The following is a 13,901-nucleotide window of genomic DNA, read 5'->3' as shown; positions in this document are numbered from 1 at the left end:
TCAGGAAGCTGTCTAGGGTGCTGAAACCTATCCCCCCCCCAAGATTCAGCACCTTGGACAGCTCCTTGGATGGTTGGACTAAAACGTTAGTGTAGATTCACTGCCCCACTGACATCGGAGCCACTAGCTTCCACAGTCTCCTCACCCTACTCCATTTTTACCTTCACAACAACCGTGGGGTTGATTTAAACTCTGTGTCTGTGTGTGACTGGCCCAAGGTCACCAGTGATGGTGCTCCTTCTAGTCTCATACTCTCACCCAGCCTTCCCCAACCTGGTGCCCTCCAGATATTGTTGGTCTGCAACCTCTATCATCCCTAACCATTGGCCATGATGGCCGAGTCTGATGGGAGTTGTAGACCAACATCATACGGAGAGGACCATGCCGGGCAAGGCTGTTCTAACCCCTGCAACACACTGGGTCAGAGGTGTCTGTTCCTTTGATCCCTCTGCCTCTCGCCCCCAAGGCATTCTGCACATATGGCAATGATCTGCTTCGCAGTGGCAGGTCAGAACAAGCAAGTTCAACCTCTTCTTCCAACAGGGGCTTAGTAGGAGCAAAGCAAGGTGAGAAGTGCCCTTTGTTGCAGAGGTACGTTAGCTCGCCCTCCTGGACAGAGTCGGAGGAAGAACAGCCTGAGCCAAAGTAAGTCTCTGTTCAGCATCCATGCAAGTATCTGGCCTACAAGCTAATGCAAGATATCCACCTCATACAGTTTTCTCCTGGATATTGCCCACTGATGAATAGTGGCAACTGAGGGTTAAAAAAAATCCTCCTAACTCCCTTCCTGGAGATCACCTGGAAATCTAATGGAAGTTGTAGTCCAAAACATCTGGAGGTCATCACCACTATGGGTAGGGGGAGAAATTCAATTTGGCTTCACATTTAAAGGTGAACCTGCTTAATCTGCACTTTCCAAAACAATGTGCAAACAAAAACACAGCCATCCTTTGAAATTCTCACTGATCAGGATTTTGCAATGCAATTTTCCAGCCAAACGTGTACAAAAATGCATATATTAGGTTAAAGTCTACATATTGATGCATATATTAGCAAAAACCATACAAAATTCATTATATTGGGGGGAAATATATTGGTCTGCAAAAAATGTGCATAATAGGCAAAATTGCATACCAACATGTGCATATTAGGAGATACTTGCTGATGATTTTCATTAGGATTCTTTTTAAAAAATTGCAAACTGATGTGTAAATGTGAAGAGCTTGAACTTAAGGCTGGAAAAAAGAGAATCTGAAATTGACAGACTTGCCCATCCCTCGTCATCACGTTGGCTACCCTGGTTTAAACCGTTGTCACAACACACTTGTGTGTGTGATGAAATTTCCTGTGAGTTCTTTATACCAAGAGAACATCAAATGGAAATATTTGGAAGGAGTCTCTCAAAGGCTCCTTCCAAGCCTTGAATTTGTTGGAAGAGGGCTGTTGTAAGAACCCCAGATCAGGGGACCTCTCCACAGCGGCACTTTTTCAATACAACTTCCTTCCAGTGACATTCATCCCACCAGCTTATTTTAGGAAATTCTATTTTGTGTTCAAATATCTTTTTAAAACACAAACTTTTGAGGTCTAGGATACTGTCTAGACCACAGATGTTGCTGAACTACAACTCCTGCCACCCCAGCCAGAATGGTCACAAAAGATAGGAGTTGTAGTCTAACAACATATAGTGGCCACCGGTTTGGCTACCCCTGATCTAGACCATGATATTGAAGCTATTCATAGGTATCTTCTTGTTGCTATTTATGGTTGGTTGCATGGTTTTAATTGTAGCTTTACTACATACTGTTAAGCTGGATTAATGCCCTAAGCAGACTTGGGGACCAGTTTGGCTAGGGGGGAAAAGTTAAAACTGTACAGGGGGAAAAAAGTGATGGAAAAGTGGTTGCTGGTGTTACATTATGGAGGCACTCGTTACAGAGGACTAGAGACTTTACATCTGGCAAATACCTATTATACTGTTTGGAAGGTTTGAATAAGAACTAAAGCACACAAGGCAGTTCATCATATGATCAGGGAAGGTGCATTTGGAATAAGGGACTAAACCGTTTGTCCAAGCAGTTCATAAGCACACCAGCTGACCATGGTTCTCCACCCTTAAACAAACTTTTTCTTACAGAAACTCCCCTTTGGAGCCACCAGCTCCAGAGGCACGAGGAAGCAAAGCACGGAAGCTGAGCGAAAAGAAAAGCAACTCCTCAAAATGGGGGCTGCACTCCCTGTAAGCGATGCAACAAAAGAGCATCTGTTAAGTGTGGGAAAGCAAGGGAAGGTTCAGATGACTGAACTTGAGTCAGTGGCAGCAAATACAGGCAGCTCCTGGGTGGCACATCATTTTCCCACCGCCCCACATCAATTGGTCGAAGTGGTCTCGTAAGCAATGGCAAAGGTCTGCTGGACTGGGAGGTGGAGGATTACAGTTCTGTAGGGAAGAAATGATGACCTGTGCATGAGCCAAAGGGAGGTTAGGATCCAAAAGGGAACAGGCAAATACTGAGAGTTCACTTGCATTGCTCACATAACTCTCACCCCCACTGTGGAGCTGCTATATAGGGCTTGAGAGTTTGGCACCAGAGCAGTTTTCAGAGCAAACCTGGGAGGAAAGGTTTTGCTCCCTCTTGTGTAATACCAGGACTGAGGTGAAACTGATTTCGGCAGGAGATTCAGGATCAACGAAAGGAAGTGTGTCTTCATGCGGTGTATAGTTACTATGGAACACATTGCCACGAGATGTGGTGATGGCCACTGGCTTTAGATGCCTTTTTAAAAGGGCAGGCTAACAATTCATGGAGAAGATAGGGCTATTGATGGCTACATGCAATTTCTGGGATGACAGGCAGTATAGTATGCCTCTAGCCAGCAGGAGAGGGTTACTGCGTTCATGTCCTGCTTGTGGGTTTCCAAGAGGCATCTGGTTGAGCCACTGTGGGACTAGATGGGGACCATCTTATGTTCTTGGTGCCTTTCCCCATGCAAGCTCATCTTCCTACTGAGATCATATGCAGAAAGGAGTAAGGCCTTCTTAGTGGTTTGTTTAGGGAAGGGCTGTTGCTCAGCAGTAGATCATCTGCCTTTTGCATGCAGAAGGTCCCTGGTTCAAGTTCTGGCATCTCAAGGTAGGGACGAGAAGGTCCCCTGCCTGAAACCCTGGAGAGTTGATGCTGGTCTGTGTAGACAATACTGAGATAGATGGGCCAATGGCCTGATTCAGTATGAGACAGCTCCCCATAATGGTTGTCCTGACTTTATGGAACTACCTCTTTTTTAGGATTTACATGTATACTCCTCTATCCTGAACTTTAGGTAATTGTGTAGGCTCCAGGAATTCATTGACTCTGGCTGAAGCATTTTTGTGGTGCTTGTGATGTCCTTCCCTGGTTCTCCCTGTCAGGTTCCCACCTGCTTGTGGCTACTGCCTTTCACTAGGCACCACCAGGGATACCACCAGTCCGGACCGTCCTTTATATGGTTTCTCACTCCGCTCTAGCACAGATCTCACTAGATCCCCCTGCTAGGCAGCACCACCAGTCACGTCCTATAACCAATACTCCCAGAGACTTTGCCTGAGTCTCTCTCTAGCTGGTTACTTTTGTGACTGCGTGCTTATGCTGTTCCCAACCCCCTTGTATCTTTATAGATAACGCATACAACTCTGGGTTGCTCTGGATACTTGAATTGTTATTATTCCTCCCTTCACCGCTGCCACCATTAGATACTGTTTCTGTTCAGCCTTGGTAATTACCTTGCCCTCCCTTCTGGTATGTATATCCCCCAGCCAAGGATCAGGCCTTTGGTAACCCAAATAAGTATTTATTAAATATCAGAAATAACAAGATTAGTTTTAGAATGTTTCACAAGTGTATGGTTTCATCTATTCCTGTTTTGTACTTGACTTATTAATCAGAACTCCAACTCCCTCTTTCTCCACACTCCTGACCTCCACCCAGATTCCACTGTCATTCTTCCATTTATACTCCCAGCCACTCAAACGCTCAGCCAATCATCCAGCATTCTACTGCTCATGTACTCCCCCCTCCTCTTTCACTCCACTTACCATATGTCTTCTATATAAACAGCACTTACCATATTTACACTATAAGCCGGAACATCACAGTGCTCTCAAAGCTAGACACCTTCTGGTTCTTGCTGCTGTTTCGTGTTGTAATCATAGGATTTTAATTTTTGTGTTTGTAAACTGTTTTTAAATTTATATGCTGCCTTGAGAGAGGTTAGTTAGCAGTGGCGGATGCTGGCTCCATGTCAGTGTAGCAGCGGAATCTGCTCTGGGTTTGAGTCTGAACATTCAAGGAATTGTCCAAGGTTCTTTACTTTGGAGAGCTCCTTGAATTTCAGACTAAGACCCAGAGCAGATTCCACTGTCCCACTGACATGGAGCTACCACCTGCCACTGTTAGGAATTTCCCCCCAAAACAACTAATGAGAAACCCACTTTTTCTGCAACTTTCTGGAAAGGGCTAACCTAAGGTTTAGGCTGTTTAAATTGCTAGATGATGGGGCTTCAATGCTAGATACAGATACTCCTTCCTAGTCCTGTTTTCTATTAAGAACATAAGGACATAAGAAGAGCCTGCTGGATCAGGCTAGTGGCCCATCTAGTCCAGCATCCTGTTCTCACAGTGGCAACCAGGTGCCTGGGGGAAGCCCGCAAGCAGGACCCGAGTGCAAGAACACTCTCCCCTCCTGAGGCTTCCGGCAACTGGTTTTCAGAAGCATGCTGCCTCTGACTAGGGTGGCAGAGCACAGCCATCATGGCTAGTAGCCATTGATAGCCCTGTCCATGAATTTGTCTAATCTTCTTTTAAAACCATCCAAGCTGGTGGCCATTACTGCATCTTGTGGGAGCAAATTCCATAGTTTAACTATGCGCTGAGTAAAGAAGTACTTCCTTTTGTCTGTCCTGAATCTTCCAACATTCAGCTTCTTTGAATGTCCACGAGTTCTAGTATTATGAGAGAGGGAGAAGAACTTTTCTCTATCCACTTTCTCAATGCCATGCATAATTTTATACACTTCTATCATGTCTCCTCTGACCCGTCTTTTCTCTAAACTAAAAAGCCCCAAATGCTGCAACCTTTCCTCGTAAGGGAGTCGCTCCATCCCCTTGATCATTCTGGTTGCCCTCTTCTGAACCTTTTCCAACTCTTAATATCCTTTTTGAGATGAGGCGACCAGAACTGTACACAGTATTCCAAATGTGGCCGCACCATAGATTTATACAACGGCATTATGATATCGGCTGTTTTATTTTCAATACCTTTCCTAATTATCGCTAGCATGGAATTTGCCTTTTTCACAGCTGCTGCACACTGGGTCGACATTTTCATCGTGCTGTCCACTACAACCCCGAGGTCTCTCTCCTGGTCAGTCACCGCCAGTTCAGACCCCATGAGCTTATATGTGAAATTCAGATTTTTTGCTCCAATATGCATAATTTTACACATATTTATATTGAATTGCATTTGCCATTTTTCTGCCCATTCACTCAGTTTGGAGAGGTCTTTTTGGAGCTCTTCGCAATCCTTCTTTGTTTTAACAACCCTGAACAATTTAGTGTCGTCAGCAAACTTGGCCACTTCACTGCTCACTCCTAATTCTAGGTCATTAATGAACAAGTTGAAAAGTGCAGGTCCCAATACCGATCCTTGAGGGACTCCAGCCCTCCATTGGGAGAACTGTCCGTTTATTCCTACTCTCTGCTTTCTGCTTCTTAACCAATTCCTTATCCACAAGAGGACCTCTCCTCTTATTCCATGCCTGCTAAGCTTCCTCAGAAGTCTTTGGTGAGGTACCTTGTCAAACGCTTTTTGAAAGTCTAAGTACACTATGTCCACTGGATCACCTCTATCTATATGCTTGTTGACACTCTCAAAGAATTCTAATAGGTTACTGAGACAGGACTTTCCGTTGCAGAAGCCATGCTGGCTCTGCTTCAGCAAAGCTTGTTCTTCTATGTGCTTAGTTAATCTAGCTTTAATAATACTTTCTACCAGTTTTCCAGGGACAGAAGTTAAGCTAACTGGCCTGTAATTTCCAGGATCCCCTCTGGATCCCTTTTTGAAGATTGGCGTTACATTTGCCACTTTCCAGTCCTCAGGCATGGAGGAGGACCCGGGGGACAAGTTACATATCCCCTGTCCACCTACCCCTTTCGACCCTTCTGTCCCAGCCCCTGAAGAACCCAAACTCTTTTTGACAGTGACTGGACTCAACCATTCTAAAACCAAAATCTTGCAAATGGAAATTAATCACATTTTTAGTTGGTTCTCACTGCATGGCTTTTCATTAATCTAGTGAAGATATTTGGATTTCTTTAGTACAAGTTTGAACTTTTTCAGCATGTGCTACAACATACCAAGTTGCTACACATCTACATTTGCACATTATGTTGCCAGTAAAATGGAGTTCTAAAGTACTAAAATTCAACATCTCATATGCCTTTTCCCCCCTATAGGTGTACCAGATTCTTCTCTTGGGCCTCTTCTCTTCGGGCTTCCATCTGCCGGGCTAACAAGACTCTCTGCTTCTCTGTCGTTGTGGTCGTGTTCCTTGCTGTTCTTTTGACTTTCATCCTCAGCTTGTCATTCCAAAGGCCTGCAGAAGCAGCTCCAGTTGGGACTGGGGATGCCTGGACATCTGTGCAGCAGCTGCTGTGGCCGTACACGCGTCTCCAGCACCAAGGCCCCCCACCTGTATAATTCACTAGTGAGAGTTCAGTTAGGTTCCTTTTGGTCGTCAAACTGGGGAACCAGACTGATGTACAGTTTTCAGTGGGCTAGTGCAAAGGGATGGCTACTTCAAGCTTCTGAACTTCGACATGATCCAAGGTTCCATAAGTAGAAGAATGCAACTTCTGGATATAGCATCTTAATGTTTCTGGAGACTTTGCCATTACATGTTTCTGGTAATGCAGTTCAAAGCAAAATGGAATCTGATGCTTTCTGACATAGCAAGTCTATCTTCTGAATGACTTTAAAAAAAAATTTTTTCATCCTTTTGAAACCATAAGATCTTGGGCAAAATATGTTTTAAGAAATCTTTGGGAGTGAATACAGCTTGTCCATAAATAGCTTAGATAAGGTATTTATTATTATTATTATTTTGGAAAAAATGTATCTGAAAGGTGAACCTTCTTATTTTATTGACGGGAGTGTCTTCGACTCAATAAAGTTCTTAAGTAGCACGTGACCTTCTAAGAGTATGTTAGCACCCTGGTAGCAATCAGCAGTTGGTACACTGCATCTATGAAAAGGTAGTCGGCCTGTCTAATTTTCTCCATTGCTTCTTCGCTGCCACTGTCTTTGATCAGGTGGTACAGAGTGGAGTGGAATTCTGTGTCTTCTGCTATGTTCTTTGAGAAGGTTTCACTGTCCTCTGTGATCTGAAGCCTCTGAGCTCTCTGGCCATTGAACATAATAAGGGACCAGATGTCATCTGTTATTGGTTCTGGTATTAGGTATTCACAGGCCTGTGACAGGACAGGAAAGAGCATAGATACTGGATACAGCCAATAACCTGCTGGCCTTTGAAGTGTAGTTTCATTTTTTAAAATGAAGAATGGAGGGTGGGACCTTAAACCTGCATTTTACACTCTAATCCAAGAGTGGCTAACCTGGTGCTCTTCATACGTTGTTGGATGCTAACTCCCATCAGCCCCAGCCAACATAGCCAATGGTTAGGAATGATGGGAACTGTAGCCCAGCAACATCTGGAGGGCTGGCTCCAGAGGCTGATGAAGTTGGGTTTCTGCTAGGATCCCCAACCTTAACAAAGATCCCAGCTTCCAAGCAATGCCACCATCCCCACACTGACTTTCTTGGGTGGCCTCTGCAGAGCTCTGGGCAAATCCTTCTTCCAGGTTGAAAGTACCATGCCTGACCCCCACTTCCCAAAATTCTGTAATGCTGTGGTGTGTCGGTGTCAGTCATTGCTAAGGATTCCTCCTTTACATCCAGCTGTCCTGCTGAAGGGCCAATAACCCTGGCCCAGCAGCGTGCATAACGAACATGGCTCTTGCATTACCAGGACAATCTACTCTGCAACCATCTTACTGGGCTGCTCCTGACTTATTACAGCAGCCTAATATGAGCTGCATAGATCAATGGGGTGAGGAAGAGGTGCTTTTGAACACTTTTGTGGGCTGAAGAGCTCCTCTCCCCAATGCAAGCCCTACCATGTACCATGATTTTTCTAAAGCATGGTGTATATAGCCTTACACCTGTAGTAGTAGTACTAACCAGGACTGCCCTTCTAGCGAGCTTGAAATTTGCTGTTTGAAAATGCCTGGTTAAAAGTAGCAATAGTTAATGTTAATAGCAGTTGGTGTCGATGCAGCTGTAATGCTATAACTGTAGTTGAAGCAAACCATGATGAAGAGACACCATTCTGCTCCCTTGAGCAAGGTCAGGTGCCAGACCTATTTGGGGAATCTATTTCAGCACCTTGGACAGCTCCTTGAACATTCAGAATAAAACCTAGAGTGGATTCACTGCCCCACTAGAGCCACCAGTCTCCACTGCTCCCAGATTGTGGGAGGATAAAATGCCTTTACTAGGGCCCCTTCCCTATCACTGCTGCCTATTACTTTGTCCAGAAGAAGAGGGCAATGCAGGTAGAGGCTAGCACTCCTTCCCCTTGCTGCTTATACACGTGCAAAGGCAGCAGTAGCGAGGAGGAGGATGGTGATGGCGAGTGGGGTCAGCAGTGGGTTTTCTAGTGGTCTGGGATGCAGGGGGGGCAAAGGAGATGCCTACCACTGCTACCAGCACTGCTTCCTATACTTGCCTTGCAATGCTAGAGCAGGGATTGTGGCACAATCCACTCGTACCTTAAATACAACATTCTCCTCTCCGCTCTGCAAGTTCCATTTGCTCCAGCCGAAGGCAAAAGCAGACGCAATGAGTGCCATTTGCTGATAAGAGGTGATTTCTGCTAGAATGGTCTATAAAAAGGAAGATAAAAACAAAGGATTATCAGTCTCTCCACCTCCAAACAGCATAATCCATCCCTCTCTTCTTTTTAATACAAGGTAGGGATCCCCTTGTTCTGTTCAAACAGGTGTCCCTAAACCAAGAAAATAAATCCTGGAATATCACCCCCAAACATAAGGCACACACACACACACACAAATCAGTCCTGCTATGTTCACTCTTATGCCTAACTTAGAGGTAACTAGATCTAAAGGTAAGGAGGATGGGGTAGAGTTGCAGGTTGAGCCTTTGCAGCAGTGATGGAGGAACCTATGGCCTTCTAGATGAAGCTGGAGTACAACTCCCATCAACTCTGAACAATAAAGCCATGCTGGCTAGCACTGATAGGTGCTAGAGTCCAACAACAATGGGGGAGGGGGAGTGACATGATCCCTGTTCCTGTTTTTTCTCAGAAATGAGTCACATTTGAATTCAGAGGGCTTGCTCTCTAGCGAAGAAGGCAGAACCCTTAGACAAGCTGGGCTCATACAATTTAAAGCAAACCCCATTGGCTAAATCAGGCTTTCCCAACTAGTGGGCCACCAGAAGTTGTTGGACCACAATTCCCATCTTTCCTGACCATTGGCAATGCTGGCTGAGGCTGATGGGAGTTGTGGTCCAACAACATCTGGTGGCCCACTAGTTGGGAAAGGCTGGGCTAAATCATTGATCAAGAGGCAGCTGGACAGCCATCTGTCGGGAATGCTTTGATTTGGATTCCTGCATTGAGCAGGGGGTTGGACTTGATGGCCTTATAGGCCCCTTCCAACTCTACTATTCTATGATTCTATGATCTTTCAAGGGATAAGGCTAAAAACCAAAGACCCACCCAATTCAGCATCCTGGGATTACTACCATTTCTCAACACTGAATTCGTTTCTTGCACTCTGGGCATGGGACAGCTCTCATTTATGCCTGATAGAAACTCTGCCACCTGCTAAGTGCTGAAAGAAAAAGACTAGCTAGAGAGAGGTTGTTCTCCAAGTACTTTCTCTGGCAGAGATACATTATGTAGTCACAAAGGAGAGGGCCTTTCCTGTGGAAGTGCCTTAATTTTGGAATGCCCTCCCCAAGGAGCCCCGTCACAGAAATTCCAGTCTGTTCAGCACCATGTTAAGACTGGGGATGGAGGGAACACACTATTTCCAGTCCATGTCAATTCTGCATGTGCTCATTCATAAGTCCATTCCATCCTCTTTCCATATTTAAACCTGTTTTTCTTTTAAAAATGCTTCTGAAAATTCATATTTAAATACATACTCTACCACAAAATAAGTATGTGTTTTATCTCAATGCACACACTTCTAAATGAATTTTATCTTAAAACACACTTTTTAAAAATGCATTTGGCTCATTTTTTGAGCCAAGAACTGTACTGCAAAATATAAAAGGATACGTGCATTCTGAACCATGTATTAATCTGGGAGATGTGAATTAGGACAATTTGCTGAACGGTGCAATTCTCCCACCCTGCTTAGTAGAGACCTGATTTGCCCAGACATTTTAGATCATATTTTTAGTTGAAATGACCTTTTCTGCTCTAGTGTTGTTTTTAGCCTACCTTTTATCTATTTGGTGGTTGAGTTTTTCTTTATATTTGTATTCATACTTTGTACAAATATAGTTTTATTCACACTTTTGCACACTTTCCAGGAATCTTCTGACAAAGGGTGGCTATGAAACATTTCAACCAAATTTAAATTAAGGCAATTGAAGTTGGTTAGCTGGTCTCTTACTTTTTTGTTTATGCTGACATACTTTGGAGAGTATTCAGCTGGGAAAATGTTCATTCCAGCCCGCTTCAGAGCTATGCTGAGGGCCAGCGGGGACATCCAGATCCCTTTCAACTCGGAAAGGAGAGCCGTGTCTTCCATTGTGGTGACTCCAGCTAACATGCATTGATTGACCTGCAAAGATAAGTGTGCTCCCAAAGATGCATTTAATCATTTTTTAAACATCAGGCCACTGATACCCATTTCCCCCCCTGCCTTCATGAATTAAAGATAGAGGGACACTTCCCACCTTACAGCTGAGAGGGGTTACTTCTGGAGGGACTAAGAGAATGTACACATGAGTGGCTTAAAATGCAACGAGGTCATTTCGTCCTGCTATGTTTCAACTCACATTTGCACATTGCTGTACACGTCAGAGTGGGGGTGAGGATGTCTTCACGCAATGCACATTGCCTGTTTGCTTTCCCTGCCCCCCGTCACCCCTCCCCCCGGAACTCCTATTCCTGAAGCTGTTGTCTGCGCATGGTGCTCATCTGCGCATGCAGAGGCTGCCTCAAATGTACACCCCTGGCTTAACTGCAAAGCGAATGTGGCTTAGGTTTTCCAGCTGGATGGAAGCCGGCTTGAGGAAAAATGCATGAGACAGCAGTATTTCTCAAGAAACTACAGGACTGATATGGATTGTGGTCAACATCGTGTGTATGCAGCTTCAAAAACTAGCAGTGGGAGCACACTGGATGCATAGTAAACAGTAACGCATACACAGCCTCAGCATTCCTTTATCCAGGGTTGGGGAACCTTAGCCCTCCTGAGGTTGTTGGACTTAAACTCCCATTAGCTTCAGCCACCATGGCCAGTGTTCAAGGATAATGGGAGCTGTAGTCTAGCATCCCATTGAGTGTCCTGCACCCTGTCTTTCTCCAAGAGTTGCTGATGTGGACATGCCTGCTGATTGGGCGAAGGGTAAGCCCACAACAGCAAGTCAGGTGGAGATGGGGCAGTCCTTTCAAGGGCAGAGAGGTCTGTTGCATCTCTGCAACAGGAGTCATTGAATAATGCAATGCCAACCCAAATGTGACTCTTGCACAGGTTTCAGACTTTAGGGACCTTGAGTTTGGAGCCTGTGCCCTTCTACAACAAGGAAGATGGATAATATTCAGCACCACCTGCTCTGGAATGGGTTCTGATAATGATGATTTCTTGCATCTCACCCTTCCTCATCCAGGACATTTCACAACGTAGATAGCATAAAAACAAAATTAAAAGCCACAGTTTACCATAAAATACAATAACAATAGTGTATGACAATCCACGGTATCAAGACACTGAAAGAGAAACAAATTAGACAAACACGGTACTTCCGGTTATGCTGTGAAGGCCTGCAAAAATAAATGGGTCTATTAATTCAGAAGCCTGAACTAAGAAAATGTGAGACAATCAGATCTGTAGTAGTAGTAAGTTCCATCCATGGGGTGCCACTACTAAGAAGACGCTGCTCTGTATAGTGGACCCCTGAATCATGCTCAACAGTGGGTATTCCAAACAGGGCTTCCTCTGCAGGGCACCTTGATAATGGCATTTTAAACTGTCATGTAGTATTGATTATTACGTTCATATCCCACCTTATGTCCAAGGAGCTCAAGGTGGCGTACAAACATGGTTCTTCCCCTCCCAATTTTATCCTTGCAATAACCCTGTGAGGTAGGTTAGGCTGAGAGACAGTGACAGGCCCAAGGTCACCCAGTGAGTTTCACAGTGAATTATTGCCATGGTACACAATTTTGTTGATGGTTCTGCATGTTGTCTTCAGATTTCCATTTTATAAATAAAATAAATGGAGTGGTATTTAACACTAGTCCTACTCAGAGTAGACCCACTGAAGTTAATGGACATGACTAACTTAGGTTCATTAATTTCAGTTGGTCTACTCTGAGTTGGACTAAGTTGAATACAATCCCAGCATCTATCAGTGTACTGAGTGTCTTGTGGTCATTTGCTGTAAGGACTGATTTACACATTTTGAGATTTATTTGTTTTTATAAATATATATATATTTACACATTTTGGGATTTATTTGTTTTTATAAATATATATATATTTAGCTTTAAGGTATATTATACCTTATATTGTATACTATATTGGCGTACTTGGAGAATGCATATTAGAAAAAAAACTACAAAACATTAAAGACAAAACAACAAGATGCTAATATCAGAAATAATGTTGAGATGATTACCAAGATGTTACATTTACTCATGGAAGAAAACCATTTTTAGAATATTGAGAAGATATGTTAGAATCTACTTTGAAAAGAAACATTGGTGAACCCAAAGAAATATTTAGTACACTGAAATAGTTACATATGGTTACTGTCGGAAGGCAGAGCTGGGGTCCCAATCCCGGGGAGCTGGATCCCGGAGAGTTGGAAGAAGAGTATTCGGATGGATGGCAGAGGGAAGGGGGAGGAACTTCCCCCCTTTGGAGCGAAGACGAAACAGAGGAACTGCCAGTGATAAGGTCGCTTAGCAACGGGGAGCCTGAGCCCTCCCTGGACATTCTCACGCCTCCCCCTCTTTCAGGCTCAGAGCAAGAGGGGAAAGAGGGAGGGCTGCTCACAGCCGAAAAGCGGGGAGGCAGTTTACCATCAGCCCCTCCCCTATCCCCCATCCTGGAATTGGAAACTTCAGAAGAGGAGGGGGTGATGCTTCCCCCCTCACCGCGCACACGCAGACAGCTGAAAAGACAGGAGAGAAGGGGGGGAAGGCGGACAGTACCTGAGGGGCAGTTAAGGAGGAGCGAAAGATGGCACGCCCGTTTGGCCCCTTCTTAAAGAACAGGCGGGAAGAAGTCCCTTGCTCTGTCAACTTTCTCCCAATGCCGCAGGACCTGTATCCCTGTATTGCTTCATGAGAAAACGCAGTCTTTGTTTGGACATTACCCTAATAAAACACGAATTAACTACAGCCGTTGGTCTGGTTCCTGAGTCACATCCTGGGCCTGACAGTTACCCTGCACCAATTATAAACTAACAGTACAGTAACATTACACATGAAAGAATAAATTTAAGATAATTATTCAGAACAGGAGGGAAGGAGACATTGGCCTCTATCAGCCAGGGAACCAAAAGCCAATGAGAAGCTGCATCCCTGAAATATGTGGACAT

At 44.5% G+C, this 13,901-nt stretch overlaps 2 protein-coding genes across 14 annotated transcripts in view; one reads left to right on the top strand and one right to left on the bottom strand.

Moving 5' to 3' along the window:
- Positions 1–7,224, top strand: part of IRAG2 (inositol 1,4,5-triphosphate receptor associated 2) — a 96,379-nt gene extending 89,155 nt beyond the window's left edge. For 12 of the 13 annotated variants that reach the window (XM_061638352.1, XM_061638351.1, XM_061638349.1 and 9 more), the window contains 3 exons: positions 544–645; positions 2,138–2,239; positions 6,491–7,224. In XM_061638352.1, the coding sequence (XP_061494336.1) occupies positions 544–645; positions 2,138–2,239; positions 6,491–6,734 (448 nt within the window). In that variant the 3' untranslated portion in view covers positions 6,735–7,224. Of the gene's footprint in view, positions 1–543; positions 646–2,137; positions 2,240–5,335; positions 5,400–6,490 lie in introns of all 13 variants that reach the window. The other variant, XM_061638359.1, reaches the window with a different exon arrangement.
- Positions 6,278–13,901, bottom strand: part of DNAI7 (dynein axonemal intermediate chain 7) — a 41,911-nt gene continuing 34,287 nt past the window's right edge. The window contains exons 13-15 of the mRNA XM_061638362.1: positions 10,742–10,912; positions 8,864–8,977; positions 6,278–7,504 (exon numbers count right to left, since the gene is read on the bottom strand). Of these exons, the coding sequence (XP_061494346.1) occupies positions 7,229–7,504; positions 8,864–8,977; positions 10,742–10,912 (561 nt within the window). The 3' untranslated portion in view covers positions 6,278–7,228. The remainder of the gene's footprint in view (positions 7,505–8,863; positions 8,978–10,741; positions 10,913–13,901) is intronic.

Source organism: Rhineura floridana, chromosome 8 (assembly GCF_030035675.1).
Source record: "Rhineura floridana isolate rRhiFlo1 chromosome 8, rRhiFlo1.hap2, whole genome shotgun sequence".
NCBI classification, from domain to species: domain Eukaryota; kingdom Metazoa; phylum Chordata; class Lepidosauria; order Squamata; family Rhineuridae; genus Rhineura; species Rhineura floridana.
Note: the sequence above shows the minus strand (reverse complement) of the source record. Positions and strands in the feature narration are given on the sequence as shown.